This window comes from Electrona antarctica, assembly GCF_951216825.1.
Source record: "Electrona antarctica genome assembly, chromosome: 22".
Lineage (NCBI taxonomy): Eukaryota > Metazoa > Chordata > Actinopteri > Myctophiformes > Myctophidae > Electrona > Electrona antarctica.
This window is the reverse complement of record NC_136805.1, coordinates 32920529-32938686: the sequence shown is the minus strand read 5'-3', so window position 1 is coordinate 32938686 and position 18158 is coordinate 32920529. Positions and strand designations below refer to the sequence as shown.

Here is an 18158-nt window from a genome sequence, read left to right as displayed (position 1 = left end):
TCGTCAACCTCACTCTCATTCCACCTTTGCTTTTCTTCTTCCATATTTGTTATTTGTTTCCATATTGTTTTTTCCATATTTGTTTCCATATTTATTTTCATATTTGTTATTTGCATCCATCATGTCGTCTGTTGGACAGTCTGTTTGCATGTGAGTGTCCTCAGCCTTGTATGTAGTGGTCTGATTAGTTTGTACGTGTAGTGTTGGTCTCTCTGTGCTGCTAACCTTGCTCTAGCTTATTGGATAACTGCGTAGTAGGCTCTTTGAAATGTCACCCTGGTTCTCCCCCATCCCTTTTGCTGCACTTGTCTTGGAATAGGGCTGGGCAATAGCAATAGTATTGATCGATATGGGTATTTTATACCTATATATGAGACTATTGTAATGGCATAGGTGTTGTCTGTTGTGGTTTATCACTTAAGTGATTTACTTATGCAAAAAAAGAAAATAGTGAAATGATGGCGTTAATGAACTTGCTGTTTTTGAACATCAATACAAATAGATATTGATATATTATCGTCACAATAAGATATTATTGTCACAATATTGATATATTCTCACGAGGCCACCGGAGACGTAATTGTCAAGTAAAAGGTGCTCCTGGATCAGACAGGATAAAACATCTGATAAGAATTGGGAGCTCCGGACATTGATGATAATTTGTAATGAAGACCGATACAGGCAGCGTCTTTATTAAAGGCTGTTCCCTCTTTTAACTATTCCCATTTTTTTATCAGATTTTTATTAATTTATATACTGTAAAATTTCTAAAAAAGATCAGGATATTTGATTTTGTTCATATCGCCCAACCCTGTCTTGGACAATCTAAACCAGCACAACAGCATCAGTACATGTCATAGTATTAGTCTATACTGAGTGAATTTTTTTTATAGCCGCACACTCATAGCTGCCAATGCATACGTTGGATTATCACCCTGAAGAAGGCAGTATTATCTGTCCGAAACCGGCGAAACGTTGGTGTCTCTGTGTCAAAACGTATGCATTGGCACCTATGAGTGTGCGCCGTGCGGCTATACATTTTTTTCCCCTCAGTATTAACTTTCCCGTTGGCTGGCACCTCACAAGGACCAGTGTGCTGTGCATCCTTATCCTTTTGCTTAGTATAGTAGTATATATAGTATTAGTCCACTCATAGCTTCAGCCATATACATTTCCTCACTAATGGCCTTGTTGTTAGATTTAGCTTTTGTTCACATTTTAAGTCCTTAAAATGTAACCGAATTTACCTGAATAATTTAGTCTAAACATAATTGCATTGTTAATCACTCATCAATCATGTACATATCTGTTTTGACTCTCAAGTTTATTTTTTGCGGTTGTTCAATAGATTTTGGTTTGTCTAAAACTAAAGACTGCAATGAATGGAAATAAGTCACTGCCGTTTTTATTCTCGATGTTTCTGTGAGAAGCACGTAATGTGTTGTTTTTCTTTAATCATAACATCTTTATATATATATATATATATTGATATATATTTTTTTATGGCTTTTTTGTCTTTATTTGATGAGGGTACAGTAATGTGACAGGAAAGGGGGAGAGAGATGGGGGGAAGACATGCGGCAAAGGCCGACGGGCTCGGGACTCGAACCTGCAGCGCGTTGTCAGGCTGGATTAGCGGCCTAGGTGCGGCCTGGACCACTCAGCCACCGCCCAGGCCTTCTTAATCATAGTCCTCAAGTTACACGTTAGGGATGATGAAGTCAAAGATATGCTAGTGGAACGTTGGAAATAAATAAACACTGTGGTCCCTCGCATACCGTTGACTTTAAACCTTTAAAAACTGAATATAGTTTATATTGTATTTTCTTAAATAAAAATATGTGCGATGGACATGTCTATGTGAGATGGACATAGACAAGTCTTGCCACATGTTTGTCCGTGTACGGACATGTTGTTGACCCCTTTATGAGCCCCTTTATGAGCTTGTAGGTATTTTGGAAAGAATTTAAACTTTTCACCTATACAGTGACAACATGCTCAAAGATGACAAACCTACTTACTTTACTTAGGCCTTCATGTGCCTTTCGGAACATAGGCCACTGATGAGTTGTTTCCACACAAGATGAGACAGGAAGATACAAAAAAAGAAATAATCCCCCCCACCCCAAAATGGATAATTTGAATACTGATTAACTGTGATTAACTGTGTAACTACAGTTTGTACTGTATACTGTACACCTCTGTTTCTCCTATAGAAGGAGGCTATTTGTAGGGACCATGGCTGTTATTGTGGGCATAGTCTTCATCACTCTAGTGTCACTTCACTGTAGTTTGTCCTTAACCCATTTTGGGCGGGTGTTAGCATTATGTTATGCTTTAGCTATTGAAAAATAGCAGATCTACAAGCTCATAGCGCGCCACCGAGTGGCGCGCTACGAGCTTGTAGGTCTGCTATTTTTGAAAAATCGAAGAACGACTGACATAGAAACATAGCTTTTTCAGAAAACTGTCAGGATGTAGAAGACATTTTTAGAATCAGAACTCAGGTCAAAATGTCCGTGTCAACCAACCACGACCCTAACCCGTTCCCTTCCTGGCTCTCTCTCTCTCTCTCGCTTCCTTCCCAACCATGGCTCCATGGCTCCACAGGAGATCAAGAAGTTAAAGGAACTAATGAGCGCCACGGAGAAAGTCCGCCGGGAGAAATGGATTGACGAGAAGACAAAGAAGATCAAAGAGATCACTGTCAAAGGTATTTTATTTTTATGAAGAAAACACGTTTTGTTTTGTAGAAAGAGCTCTAGTTAAGGCCTGCAGGTATTATTACCAGAGCTCTCCTTCCATTGTACACTACCAGCTGCTCAGAACATGTGCTATCACAAGACGTACGCTATTCTGTCTCAAAGCATGTGCTACAGGGTATGACTCACAAGTACAGTATTTATGTATTCTCTGTGTGTGTGTCTGTCTGTCTGTCTGTCTGTGATGGTTTAATATTTTCACCCTAAAAAGAAAACCCTCCCAACACCGTGTTTACAGATATCTACGTTGCATGCCATCTTCTTTATACAAAAATACAAATTACATCACAAGCTTTGAGCAGATGCCATTAACCCATTTTGACCTGAGATCAGATTCTAAAAATGTCTTCTACATCCTGACAGTTTTCTGAAAAAGCTATGTTTCTATGTCAGTCGTTCTTCGATTTTTCAAAAATAGCAGACCTACAAGCTCGTAGCGCGCCACTCGGTGGCGTGCTATGAGCTTGTAGATCTGCTATTTTTCAATAGCTAAAGCATAACATAATGCCCAGTAACTGTATCATAACATCGTTGCCCCACTAGTTTGTCATCTGATTGTGTCACGCAAACATTGCTGATCTACAAAGCAATGACACGTCGTGAGCTTTTAGGTCTGCTATAGTATTTTGTCCTATTTTCGATGAATATGTCCTACTTCTCATTATGCATGTTGTCTGTTGGGTTGCGGGGGCTCAATTCATGCAAGAGCTTGCCTTTCATTGGTCCTTTGGTCAATGATTTGAAAACGCTGAAAGAAGATAAAGAAATGATCTGTATAGGAGGGATTAATGAAAAACAAACAAACAAAAACAACAGCAAAACCTAACAAGAATTAAATGTGTGTGTCCCAGCCAGCAGAGAGAACCTTTGAGCTGTTCTGGAGTGTGTAGATAAATGTCCAGCTGCCTCTTGGGCTGATGCATAAGCAGGGGAATGCAATCCAGAGCAAATACCTTACCATATGGGACTATATGATTATTAATTCAAATACCTTACCATATGGGACTATATGATTACTAATTCAAATACCTTACCATATGGGACTATATGATTACTAATTCAAATACCTTACCATATGGGACTACCGGTATATTATGATTACTAATGTATAAATACCTTACCATATGGGACTATATGATTACTAATTCATGCCTCACTGGTGACTTGACTTCCTGCAGCAAGTGCAGATGCCATTAAGCAACCACTGTTCGCAGGGGGAGAGATGACGACAGCGTACAGTCCTCCAGTTTGAGCGTTCTAAATGTTCATGTTTATCGGCAGCACAATTTATGGTTTCGCAATAGGGCTGTGCAAAATATATGGATATTATTTATTTATATTGATTACATAATGTGAGACTAGATTGTTTGCACCCCTCTTCTGGTGTCCCCCCCTGCATTTCCGGCAATCCCTTCTGCAACTCCCAAGCTTGTAGAACTGTGAAAAGTTTGACAAAATATAAATGTAATAATTAGACAACACAATACGATACATCACAATATCGATAGAGGTACAATATTTGGTCAAAAAAAAAAATATATATTTTGTAGCCCTACTTTGTACGTTTATCCCACTTTTAAACGGGAAAGCATCTGTGTTATTTTAGATTTTAGCACTGGCTATTAAAAAATGGCAGTTTCACAAGCTCACAGCTCACAGCTTTAAACAAATAATGGATATAAATTTGATACTCGACAACGCGACATCCATTTCGTACTGAAGTTGACCGCTGGTACACCACTGGCCCCCTACAGGTCTGGAGCCGGAGCTCCAGAGGCTGATCTCCAAGCACAAGCAGGAGCTGAAGAAGCTGCGGACGCTCCACGAGGCGGAGGTGCAGCAGGCCGACGAGAGGGCTGCCCAGCGCTACGTCCGCCAGGTACAGGAGCTCCGGCAGCAGCTGGACAGAGACCGGGAGGAGCAGTGCCAACGGGAGAGGGACCTGGCCAAACAGAGGTAAGAGCAGTGCCACAGGGAGAGGGACCTGGCCAAACGGCGTGCTCCGAAAACCTATCCGGGTTGTGCAAGGACGCGCTGTGATTGGCCAGTAGCCAGTGGCAGTCGGGGCAAACGCTCTCGCCAGAACATGATTTACTATTCTGTCCTTATCGGGTCGCAGCTCGAACAGCCCTGAGTCGCTCGGTGGTGTCTCTCGTGGCTCAAGTTCACTTGAGACGGCGGGCCTCCGTCGCGGTCTAGTCCATAGAGTAATATATTTAGGTCAAACATCAACTACCAGCAAGGAAACTTGGTTCAAGCTGTCTTAAGGCGGCATTTAAAAGTTTCAACAGTAGTGGCCACACTGATATGGAAAGGTAGATCGTTCCATGATTTAGGGGCTGCAACAGAAACAAGCGTGGTGGTCTCCTCTAGTTTTCAGCTGCGTCGTTGGGACAGTGAGTCGTTGGGACAGTGAGTTTGTTCTGATGTGTGGATCTCAAGGTCCTATAGGTAGTCCCGCATCAAGCCTATTATGAGGGACCAGTTCAAATAGAGGTAGTCACGCATCAAGCATATTGGCCTGCTTCAGTGACTTGTTCCAAGGACACCCCGGTTTGATTAGGTCTCTGGTTCTGATCCCCTTTTGATCCTCAGTACAATCCTCAGTGATAATTTAACTCTGAGAGTGTACTGACCCGACCTGTAAAAGGTCAATTTGGTTTCATTTGTACACTGTCAGACTTACAGACCCGTAAGGGTACATTTGGGCCCCGGTGGTTCCCGGACCCAATGTTAGGAACCAGTGGCCTAAGTGCACGCACATGCACAACCATACGCGCACGACGCACGTGCATGCACTCACACATACAGCGGTGTGTGCAGCATGCACCGACAAACAGAGGGTCAGGGGCACACCACCAGCGAGCCACGCCAGCCATATGAATGTACATACATGCACCCGAACGTCTGAGAAAGAAGCCTAAAGCTGAAATGCAGAGTGCTTTTGAAGTGAAAGACGGAACAAGCCGTGGAAAGCGAACCAATCCCAGCAGAAGGAAGAAGCTTCCAGGTCTAAAGCCCTCTTTGTAAACCAAACGGTGTGCGGTGCACCTCTGCGTGAAGCTTTAGAGCCTGGGGATGGCGGATAGATGGCCTTCTCTCTCTCTCTCTCTCTCTCTCTCTCTCTGCAACAGCTTGTCTCACTCGCGTTTTCATGGCTATTTTTGGAGGCACTGGCTGCAGTCATGCAGCCAGTGCCTCCAAAGTCCATTGATGAGAGCTTGAGGGAGAGGCAAAAGCAGAAGATTAGAGTGGTCGACATTGGCTCTGTTTCCAGTGCAGATGGAGATGTAACTGGTGAGACTGGTTAGACTTTCAGGTCTTGTGTATATAGATGGGAGAATGATGATTTGATAAGCAAGTTCATATAATGTATATAATCATTATTTCTGCCTATAATATGTTTGAGTGTACACACATGTATGACCGGAACCTTCACCGATATGTGTGTCCGGTACCTTCACCAATATGTTTGTGGTGTGCACGTGCATGACAGTGCTCTGGTGTGTGTGCACATGCATGACGGTGCTGTGTGTGTGCTCCTCTCAGATATGAGAAGCAGCTCCAGGAGGAGCAGCTGTCCTTGCAGCAGCAGAGGAGGAGACTCTACAAGGAGGTGGCCGAGGAGAAGGAGAGGCTGGCTCAGCTGGCTGCCAGGTAAGGAACAAACTGACACCTCCCGGCTACCGCTATGTTAACTCTGCCAGTGTGTACACACCCTTATGGGTCCATTTCGTTACATTTTTGTACACTCTTGAGTTTTGTCATTGACATGTTTGGCACAGGTGTGATACATTAGTCAAGTGATGACACACTGAACCCTCATACACACTGTCTGCCACATTCACTGATTGCTTGATATCCCTGAAAAAGGTCCATGGTCGAAAGCTTGCAATAAAAAAATAGAAAATCAGATTTATTTGCACAGCTTTGAGAGCCTTTTTTTATCGGCTTGCAGAGCTGATGATCGGACTTTCTAGTCTAGTCACATGGTAGAGGCTAGATTTTCATGATTGGCTGGCCTAATCTAAGCCAATCGGAGACTAGCCCTATACAGCCAATGGGACACTAAGCGCACCGCACCATGACTTGAGACTGCAAACGTGACTACAGAAAGCCCCACTAAGGTACAATATGCAAGAGAATGGAATGCAAGCTGATATAATATGACTTTTTGTTTTCACTATTCACTCTCAGAGGTTAACTGACACTGAGGATTAGAGGCTAGGATTAGGGTCCCATAAAATAATCAAGTGTAGAATGAGTGGTGTATGATGTACTAAGAGCTGGCCTCCTCCTCCTCCTCCTCCGTAGGCAGCGAGCAGAGCTGGAGGAGCTGCGGCGGCAGTTGGAGGACAACAGCTCTGTGGCCGGCAGAGCACTCAGAGAGGAGCTGGACAGGAGCAGAGAGGAGCAGGAGAGGAGACACCAGGTAAATAACTAACACACTAAGGCCCTCATTTATCAACTCGGCGTACGCCAAAATATGGGTGCATGCCGAAATTACCACAATTTTCGGCATTTACCATTTCCGCAAAACCTTGAACTTGAACGTGAGCCAGGACAAAAATCACGTCAGGTCGGGAGCTGTCGTAGGCTTTGTCCTCAGCTGTTTTTCTGTCGTACACAAGCAGAGCAGCATTGTCTGAACTGCTGACATGCTGTCACAGGCATCTAAGCATATGTATTCACTCCTAAAATGTTAATATAAAACTGTATGTATGCCTACATGTAAAAAAATTAAAAGAGAGATTTCCAACTTTACAAGCAATTAAAATCGTGCAATTAAAAACAATATAACATGTTTACAATGTACTAGTCTGTGCTTAATCAAACAGTGCTTTACTGGCCTTGTTAAGCATATATATGCGAGCGCACTTGTGAGATGATTTGGGAGCGCATGAGCGTGACATCAGATGCCTATATAATCCCTGTGATATTATAAAAAAAAATATTTAGGCATAAATAGCCTTTATTTCCAAGTGACAATGACCTATTTGCAATTGTAGGCTATAGGCGTAAGGGGCTTAATCATTCACCATTTAAATAAGTGCTTTGACAGTACATTCAGATAAAAGCGAGATCATTTTCGGGAGTCGGGAGGACGTGATCGCGGCATGCGTCACCAGCAGCCCAGCACATACCAGCACACATGCAAGGCTTGCATGTGTGCTGGTGGCGACGCACGTGAAGGCCTGCATTGCAAGCCTTCATCCATATGTTTATGATTCGTTCATCAATGATCAAAACTTTTTTATTGACTTTTTTCGTCATGTAACTATGGTTTCCAAGGTCGTACTGCAGTTGTTCATGTTGCAAAAACGAGGGCGAGGCTTGATTTCATAGGGCGTGCCAGATAGATTTCAGCCGTCACATTTATTAACGTCGGAACGAAATGAAGGAAGGATCAGCTGTTTGCGATCACTTTATAAATGCCGTGGCGACGTGAGTGTACTACAAAACCTACACTCGAATGTGGGGCAGATTTTACACTCAATTGATAAATGAGGGCCAGAGAGAGGAGCAGGAGAGGAGACACCATGTAAAACAACACAAACACATGAGAGGAGAAAGAGAGCAAAATGCATGCCCTTGTCCCTTGTAGTGTCACACTGCCACGCATGGTGAGCTTGTAAACAGGCTATTGTCTCGGCACAGCACTGTCGTTCAACAATTAATACGTGCAAGAACAAGTGTTGGCCAGATGCTTGCCTTAGTGGGGCAGTAGAACCCTTTTAGACTAATAGAGTATTTCTTATGTGTGACTTAGGTGGAGATGAAAGCCCTACGAGAACGGCTAGAGATTGAAAAGCAAACCTGGGAGGAAAACTACATGAAGAAAGAGGTTTGTGCATGTGATGTGCATGTGATGTGTGTGCCATGTCAATGTGTGTGTCTGCGCTTGGCCAGTCATTTGTACATTTAGGAACCATTCATTTGTGTTAATGTGCAATTTCTTAGACCTTTATTATATTGTACAGAAGAAGGTTTATATTCAACAATTATACGTGATAAACCTGAGCCAATGGGCTCCACTGTGCAAGAGGTGTGCAGGGGCGAGGCTGACTATTTGTTTCACTTTGCTCCAAGGATGATATGTTTGTGCTGAATGTATTACCATGTGTAGTTTTTGAGGGCCTCCCTATGCCCAGCTTTGTGTGTCTGTGTGTACCACAGAATGTGATGATTTGATTGGCTGAGCAGTGAGCACGGAATGTGATGATGTATGATGAATTGATGATAAGAGCACCCCTCACTTCACATGTGTGATTTTTTTTTTTTTCAGTGGTGCAACCACTCCAAGGAACAGCAATGTCTGTGTTATGTTTGTGTGTGACACCTATGTTTGTGTGTGACTCATGTGTGACTCATGAGTACCAGTAGGGGCGCTGTTGTGCCAGAGACAGAGAGATAGTATTGCACTGTTGCCTGCTGCTAATGAGAGAGAGAGAGGGGGGGATATGTTTTGTGCTTTTTGCCTTTATTGAGAGATTGTATAGTAGGTAGACCAGAAACAGGGAGAGAGATGGGGGAGGAGATACACAGCAAAGTCTCGGGATCGAGACACACTGTCATGCAGGATTACCAGCCAAGGTGCCTGGACCGCTAAGCCGGCCCAGGCCCACAAGTGTGATTTTTGCTTACTGTAAATCTGTCTGGATTAAGAGCGTCTGCTAAATGCCTACGTTGTAGTAAGCCGTCATGCAACAATAGCAGCACCCTGACTTTGACCAGTTTGACCAGAATGTAACACAACATCTTCGGCTCCCTTGCAGGCCTTCCGGCTTGGCACAGATAATTAGTATCACTGTCTGGTAGGAAGGAAGTAACATTACACTATTCATCATGTCAATAATACAGTACCTGCCGTGAAAACATTCTACCGAGTACAATTACAACCCGCACTGTGTGCACACAGTGCGTTCTGCCATGTGCAGATCCCTCTTCCCTCACGTTGTCAGATGACTGACAATGTATTGATTTATTGATCCCCAGGGGGATTTTCAGCTGTCATAACATCGACAGCAGTTAGAATGAAACATGGGAGGGAGAGGCACATGTAAGAGTCAAGAAAGAACCAGACCAAATGAAAATAAATGATGAATAGATATGTTCTGCAGTGGATCACTGAATGAGAATGAGAATATATGAATGCATCTCTGGCCACTGAGGTACGGGTGGATATGTATGGATGTTGTCTATTGATGCTAACGCAGTGCTATACTACACATTACTGCACTGCCTGAGGCCAATTTTACAATTGTTAGTTCTCACACTTTCAACATTTTTCCCAAATGTTCCAAAATAGGCTCACAGTGCGGCACCAAGTGACAGGCTTGTATGTGCTATTTTTGAATAGCCAATGGCAAAAATATAAAATTACTTTCCCATTTTTCAATGGGTTAAGAAGGCTTTTGGTAACTTACATTATATTTGAGCATAGTATTTGACATATCTTTAAGATTAACTAGCTCATAGTGGCCTAAAGCTACATCTTGCTCCAAGAAAAGGTAGTAAATAATTGGACCTTTGTGCTTTTCAACTAAATCAAATCAAGTCAAATAATGAAAGAAAGCAAACGGAAACCCTTTGATTGTAGACAAATAATGGAATCCTGCTTTTGTACAAAGTACCAAAAACATTTGAACAGCTGTCAGCATACAGTACAGTACATGAAACACATACGCAACGCACGGATTATAGTTGTTCTTCCTCATTCAAATGCCGGTCGGGCTGGTTTAGAAGCCAACTATTTTATACGCATAAAATGTGAGTGTGCATGAGTATACTACTGCATTTCAGCCCCTTTTTGTGAACACTACCAGCTCTCACTGCTGTTCTCGATGCAAACCACTAAACACACTGTAAATGTGAATTTTCAACCCTATAGGACCCGTTTAGCCTGTTGCTAGCCACCCCTCGGTAAACTGTGAAACCCAGGGTTGTAACTTGCCCTTGTGCCACTCTGTTGCAAATTGAAGAGTAATGCTTGCAAAGTGCCTCATAAAGACCAGAAACAGGCTCCCCCCCCCCCCCCCCCCCCCCCCCCAAATGGATTCCATTGTGTTCAGCAACAGGCGTTGTGCCAACTCTCTGCCAGGCCTCTGTCTGCAGTCCATGCAGTAAAGTGAGGGCAATGCACACTACACCTCCCATTCTCCTCTTAAATGTCATGCAAACAATACCCACAGCAGGCAAGGGTATTGGAATGAGGAAGGGGTGGCGAATAGCTCTCTAGTCTGGATAGAATTTTAAAAGCAACATCTAGAATGTACTCTGCCCCACACGTCCGCACAGGGGTGTGGTTGCTCAACCCGATCTCACCCAAACACGGTGAAATAACACAGATTGGCAATTCCGTACATACACAATTCTACGTACAGAAAACCCCCCAAATCCATACAAATTACACATCCTCCCCATAGACAGCGACGGAGGGGCGCCGTCTCAAGCGAACCTGAGCAACGAGAGCCACCACAGAGCGAGCTAAAGCAAGCGTGTTGTCGCGGCAAACGTTGCTAATTGATGAGCTATTTTCCTTACAAGGTTGTGCGCAGGTGAAAGCGTCTCTGCGTGGGTTTTTTCTCTCTGAACGTTGCCTTTGGCACTTTCTTTATGATGAATTCCTGTTCTGTTCTTTGTCTATATAGAAGTGTCTATTTGTACTTCTCTAAATGTTTTGATGAATTGAACATGGTGGACCCTATTGTAAACAAGTGTAATGCTTAATTGGGTCGTCCACTCACAGTTAACAGCCTTTGTATTGAGTTTGTGCTTGAAATGTACTGTAATTCTGCAAACTGTTAATAAATATTTCAATCAATCAATCAATCTCCTATCAGGCAGGCGGGAATCACATGTGTTTCTGTTTCCGCGTTCACAGGAAGCGTGGCTGCTGAGCCGAGAGCGAGAGCTCAAAGAGGAAGTGCGTCTAGGACGAGATGAGGAGATTGAGCTGGCCATCCAGAGGCTGGAGGAAGAGACCAGCACGGCCAGAGAGGAGTGTGAGAGGGCAGCAGAAAACCGGTGGGTTTAAGAGTGTGTGAGAGGGCAGAAGACAACCGGTGGGTTTAAGAGTGTGTGAGAGGGCAGAAGACAACCGGTGGGTTTAAGAGTGTGTGAGAGGGCAGAAGACAACCGGTGGGTTTAAGAGTGTGTGAGAGGGCAGAAGACAACCGGTGGGTTTAAGAGTGTGTGAGAGGGCAGAAGACAACCAGGTGGGTTTAAGAGTGTGTGAGAGGGCAGCAGACAACCAGGTGGGTTTAAGAGTGTGTGAGAGGGCAGAAGACAACCAGGTGGGTTTAAGAGTGTGTGAGAGGGCAGAAGACAACCAGGTGGGTTTAAGAGTGTGTGAGAGGGCAGCAGACAACCAGGTGGGTTTAAGAGTGTGTGAGAGGGCAGCAGACAACCAGGTGGGTTTAAGAGTGTGTGAGAGGGCAGCAGACAACCAGGTGGGTTTAAGAGTGTGTGAGAGGGCAGCAGACAACCGGTGGGTTTAAGAGTGTGTGAGAGGGCAGCAGACAACCAGGTGGGTTTAAGAGTGTGTGAGAGGGCAGCAGACAACCGGTGGGTTTAAGAGTGTGTGAGAGGGCAGCAGACAACCAGGTGGGTTTAAGAGTGTGTGAGAGGGCAGCAGACAACCAGGTGGGTTTAAGAGTGTGTGAGAGGGCAGCAGACAACCGGTGGGTTTAAGAGTGTGTGAGAGGGCAGCAGACAACCAGGTGGGTTTAAGAGTGTGTGAGAGGGCAGCAGACAACCGGTGGGTTTCAGGCTGGAGTGACACTGTGATTGCTTGTCACGTGTCTCCTCTGTGTGTCGGACAGCTCGCAATTCCTTTTCAATGGGAGTCACATGGTTTTGACGAGACAACCTTGTTCGATGGGGAGGGGGGGCAGAACAGCCATCGAACAACGTTGTCTCGTCAAAACCACGTGACTCCCATTGAGAATGAATTGCGTGCTGTCCGACACAGAGGAGACAGGTGACATGCAGCAGACACCCGTCTCTTATGTGTGAGCGTGGCCTAAGAGTGTGAGCGGGCAGCAGACAACCGGTGGGTTTGACCCTGATGGTTATTTTCATTCTTGATTTGACACCTGACTTTAATTATGAATTTTAAATGAATGTGGAGTGCATTATGCCAAATTATAACAAATCATCCACCTTACGTAATACATATATAAATAACGATATTCCTATCGTTATTTCCCCCTGATTGTCTCCACCAGGCCGAAGGCATGGGAAGAGAGTATGTTTTGCATACGTGTGTGTGTGTCCGTCCTTCCGTCCGTCCGTTACCAGCTAATCTCCGACACCATTGACCCGGTCGATGCCAAACTTTGCACACACACTCCCTGGATGCCAACGATGAACCTCTGCCCCACATTTTCCAGAACGGCCTGTTATAGCGCCACCATGAGGCAGCTTTTCACATTTTTGACCTAAAACTGCACCGATCTGCGTGAAACGTTGCATGCACACTCCCTAGACAAACCTTTGACCTGCATTTTTCGCATCTGCCTTTTATAGCACCACCAGGAGGCCGAATTTTGTAAAACAAAAATCTCACAAATCGTTACACAGTATCTCTATGGTCATGTGCTCAAGTCGGATCTGTCCGATATTTCATATTCCATCCTAATTGGCTATAATTGGCTTTCACAGTTTGCAAGATTGCCCCGTTTTGAACAAAAGCCTCAAATCATGAACGCAGCATGCAATTTACGTGAAATCTTTCACACATTTTCTTACTAGGCTGAAGAATATATCCCACCCTTTTCACATTGGCCTGTTATAGCGCCACCAACAGGTTGATTTTTGCAAAACACATTTTTGGAACAAAATGCTTCAAATCATCCAATTGCCATCAAAGGCGTATGAAGAAATGGCACCCTTTTCACATTGGCCTATTATAGCGCCACCAGGAGGCCACAACCTGACCTGCCCTGGTGGAGACCTGTGCCCCGAGGGGCACTTTTTCTAGTTTTACATGTAAAGTTCCTCTGCCATCTGTGTATGAATGTCTGTGTGAATGTAAAGCGCCTTGGATAAAGGCACTATATAAATGCACCATTACCATTTATCCATTCATACCTCTTTACAAAACGTGTACGTTTTTTTCCCCGTGTACTGACAGTGTGTCCCGTCATTGTACCCCTATCCCATGCAGGGTGAAGCGCGTCAGGGAGAAGTACGAGGCGGAGCTGGCGGAGCTGGAGCGCTCGGAGCGCTCCGCCGTGGACAAACAGCAGGAGCTGAGGAAGAGGCAGATGGACACGGAAGGAGAGCTGGTCCGAGTCCAGGCCCACCTCCGACAGAGGGAGCAGGAAGTGGACGACGTCACACAGGTACAGTACAACTGCAACTTTTTTTATTTCATTCAGGAACCCCCCCCCCCCCCCCCCCTGCCCTCAGACTGGTTGCATGCATTATGCAGTGTTCACAGGGGCAGATGCGAAGATCACACCATCATTTGTCGCTTTGTAAAATCTGTTGCTCACACGGTCGTTGGCACCATCAAGCGTGCGTCCGTAGTGACGTGTGTCATTGCAGCTACAATTGTAGCTTTGTAGCTTTGCATCAGGAAGTTGAACCAAGCTCAGCTTCAATTTGTAGCTTTGTAGCTTTTGCAGCAGCTACACACGTCGGATGCATCTTTGCATCTCCATGTCGCTGGCTTCCATTGACAATGAGACTGTATCTTTGCATCTGCCCGTGTGAACGCAGCATTATGTTGCTTTAGAGAGAGGAAGCGATGCATGCATGGGAGAGAGAGGGAGAGCTCTATCAGCATGAGTGTGCCGTGAGAGGGGGAGCTTATTTCACCCACACAATAACCTGGCCAATAGGAGGCACGGTGGTGCAGTCGGTATTGCTGTCACCTCACAGCTAGAAGGTCCCGGGTTCGATTCCCGCCGGGGATGCTGTGAGCGCTGGGGGCATGCTCTCTCCTGCGCGTCATCAATGCCGATACCCTGGGTGGGGTTGGCGAAATAGCCTTTCTGTTTGGAGTTTGCATGTTCTCCCCGGGTCACCTAGGGTAGGTACCCTCACAAAAAAATATGCAGTTATCCTAGTCTCTATACTGCCTCCAGCTGGGGCACCTGATGGAGGGGAAAGGAACAGGTTGGTATAACGTGTTACTTCCACGCGCTACGTCCAACTGGGGAAACTCCCCCCCCCTGTCAGGTGCCTGCTCACTCCTCATGTATTGAAGGAAGCATGAGCTCAGTTCGGGGCTCTCCCCAGGTTGGCAGAGGGAGAGTAACGCCCAGGATTACATCTTAGGAAATTTGCACCGGATGAAAAAATTAAAATAGAAAATATGACATGACCAATACTACGTGCAAAGTTAATTAAGAACATTATTCTTATTAGGTCTAAAAGCAATCAACATACTCTGTACAGGAACCGGAACACGTTGACAGCACATCGCTTCTCGGCGCTTTGTCAGCACAAAAATCGCATGTTCAGCGTGTGGTGAGTTTTATAGTCTCTGTGGTCTCTCAGTCCAGGGACAAGCTAGCGGAGGAGCGGCGCAGGCTGGCCGAGGTGATCCGGGAGGAGTTTGCCGAGCGGCTGGTGGTGACGGAGGAGGAGAACCGCAGGATGAAGGTGGAGGTGTCGGAGGTGAGGGCGAGACTACGCCTGGAGGTGGAGAGGGTGACCAGGGAGAAGGAGGAGGAGCTGGCGGAGGTGCACCAACGGTAAGCAGACGAATGGATGGGAAAGTGAGGTGTGGATGGATAGGTATGTTAACCCATTTTGGCCTGACGTCGAAATTAAAACAATGTCTAAATCCTGACAGTTTTCTGAAATACCTCATGTTTCTGTATCAGTGGTGCTCAATATTTCATGTCAAGGAACCCAAAAAATGTATGTAAGAGGCCGCTGAACCCCATCTAAAAATATGTTGTTCCAGGGACCGCCCAGAAGCACAGATTTGAGTTAAAAACGTTCGTTCTGAAAAAAATATATATTCCAAATTTGTGCCACGGGGGACCCCGGTCAACTAAGTGTAGGATTTAAGTGTTTAAACCCTTCTCTTCTTTTATTTTGCGTTGGTCAATCCATGGCATCTGATTATACTCTCTCAAACCAGACAACTCCTCCACATTCTTTGAATGCTACTGAGAGTGTGTTACTGCATAGCCTCAGTCCCAGCCTTGCTACTGAGAGTGTGTTACTGCATAGCCTCAGTCCCAGCCTCGCTACTGAGAGTGTGTTACTGCATAGCCTCAGTCCCAACCTTACTACTGAGAGTGTGTTACTGCATAGCCTCAGTCCCAGCCTCACTACTGAGAGTGTGTTACTGCATAGCCTCAGTCCCAACCTTACTACTGAGAGTGTGTTACTGCATAGCCTCAGTCCCAGCCTTGCTACTGAGAGTTTGTTACTGCATAGCCTCGGTCCCAGCCTTGCTACTGAGAGTTTGTTACTGCATAGCCTCGGTCCCAGCCTTGCTCATCTTCAAAGAGAAAAGCCTGGTCACGACCTAAGGTTTCCAGCGCTTCCAACTTTTTCTCTTTCGACAAATTCCAGCACTTCCGTTTTTAGACAATCAACGGCGCCGTAGGTCTTGCCCAGCATGGTTACTGCGCCTCCCAAAGGTCAGGAAGCTGTCGTCTTCGGTTCAAGATAAGATATTTTAAAATATCATTAGGATGGATTTTTCTTTTTTAATTTCCATTTGGGCGAAGCAGCTCGCTATATTTTGACTAATTTCTTTTCCAATAGGACTTACGTCTTACGGTATTATCGTGACTGCAAACACAAAACGGAACTGGAGAGAGGTGCAATGAACGTCCACTTTATTTATTTTAGTGCTGCTGTGCTACGAAGTACAGACTGTTAGGCAGAAGCATTGTGAAAATTGTGTGAACCAACAGTCTGTCTGGAGAGATTAGCATCTGATCATCAACATCTTCCTCCTGATTTGACAGAGTGAAGTCGGCCATCTTGAAGAAGGAAGAGACTGTCGGTAGCCTTCGGAAGCAGCACGAGGTGAGGGTCTTGTTGGGCAGTCATGGCAAGAGCCTGTATCTAAAAAAAATCACACCTGTGTGAAGTGAGCGGCGCAACTATACTTTTATTGTTATAGTTACTGTAGTGGACATACGGACATATAGCTCTTCCTTCCTACTCCAAACGCTACTCCAAACACACATAGGGACATACGGTCATAGCTGTTCCTACTCCTCCAAACGCTACTCCAAACACACATAGGGACATACGGTCATAGCTGTTCCTACTCCTCCAAACGCTACTCCAAACACACATAGGGACATACGGACAGCTGTTCCTACTCCTCCAAACGCTACTCCAAACACACATAGGGACATACGGACATAGCTGTTCCTACTCCAAACACTACTCCAAACACACATGGGGACATACGGACATAGCTGTTCCTACTCCAAACGCTACTCCAAACACACATAGGGACATACGGACATGGGGACACACAAAGCCAGTCATTGGAGCGGTGTGCACCACTCAAAACAAGTAGTAAAAGAAAGTAGTGCGGTCACTGAGTAAACATGGCCGCCGCCGGCAGAGAGGTGATTGACAGCATGAATAAACACCTCTGTCTCCTCCAATAGGCTGCGCTGAAGAGGGCGGATCACCTGGAGGCCCTGTTGGAGCAGCAGAGGAAACAGCTGTTGGAGAAATGACTGACAGGCAGGGTGGGGGGGCGGGTCTCGGCTTGCCAGAACAACTGCCCCCCCTCCCTCCCGCCCCCCCACCTCCAAACCTCTCTCTCTCTCTGTCTGATTTGATGTGCCACTTGGGGGCCCCTACCTGTTTTCCTTTGGTGGTGGAGAGCGGAGAGCGTTCTGCTAAGTGAGATTGGAGGCAGCTTGTGGAACTTGGAACTGCGGAGACTAGTCCTACCTCGTTAGGAACACACACACAAAAAGAGAGGAACGTTCCGGAAGGACGCGGCTTCATTGTACAGGCAGGAAACGGCACGTTGTTCTGTGGAACAGATGGGGCTCTGTTGTTTGACAGTGACATCCCCGCTGGAGCGAGAGCGGAAAGAGACTTATCGCCCCGGCGCAGTCGACCATTCTCTTCATACCACAGGAGGAACGCTGCATTTTTTTCCCATTTTTATCTGACTGTGCCACTGCAGCCCACCCCCCCACCCCCCCCACCCCACCCCTGTAGGGGTAAGCCCCCGTCATGCTCCTCCACTGAGGAGGCCGGCTGCCACAGAGAGCACTTCCAGATGTTTCTTGGAGCCAGCCCAGGCCTGTATGGTGTAAAGTTTTTACAGAATGCAAAATGAGAGGGGAGAGGTTCTTTCCGAAAGCCCCCCCACCTCACCGCTGGAGTCCAGATCACTAGTTGGTCGTCAAAACTGTAAGAGCTAAGCCCGAGTTATACGTTGTC

At 45.6% G+C, this 18158-nt stretch overlaps 1 protein-coding gene across 1 annotated transcript in view; it reads left to right on the top strand.

Annotated features, from left to right (window-relative positions):
- Window positions 1-17903, top strand: part of cep131 (centrosomal protein 131) — a gene marked incomplete at its 5' end in the record, with an annotated part of 31454 nt that extends 13551 nt beyond the window's left edge. The window contains 10 exons of the mRNA XM_079492494.1: window positions 2611-2713; window positions 4517-4718; window positions 6312-6419; window positions 7077-7194; window positions 8533-8607; window positions 11647-11789; window positions 13933-14110; window positions 15273-15469; window positions 16706-16766; window positions 17366-17903. Coding sequence (XP_079348620.1) covers window positions 2611-2713; window positions 4517-4718; window positions 6312-6419; window positions 7077-7194; window positions 8533-8607; window positions 11647-11789; window positions 13933-14110; window positions 15273-15469; window positions 16706-16766; window positions 17366-17437 — 1257 coding nt within the window. The 3' untranslated portion in view covers window positions 17438-17903. The remainder of the gene's footprint in view (window positions 1-2610; window positions 2714-4516; window positions 4719-6311; window positions 6420-7076; window positions 7195-8532; window positions 8608-11646; window positions 11790-13932; window positions 14111-15272; window positions 15470-16705; window positions 16767-17365) is intronic.
- Window positions 17904-18158: the final 255 nt, after the last annotated feature.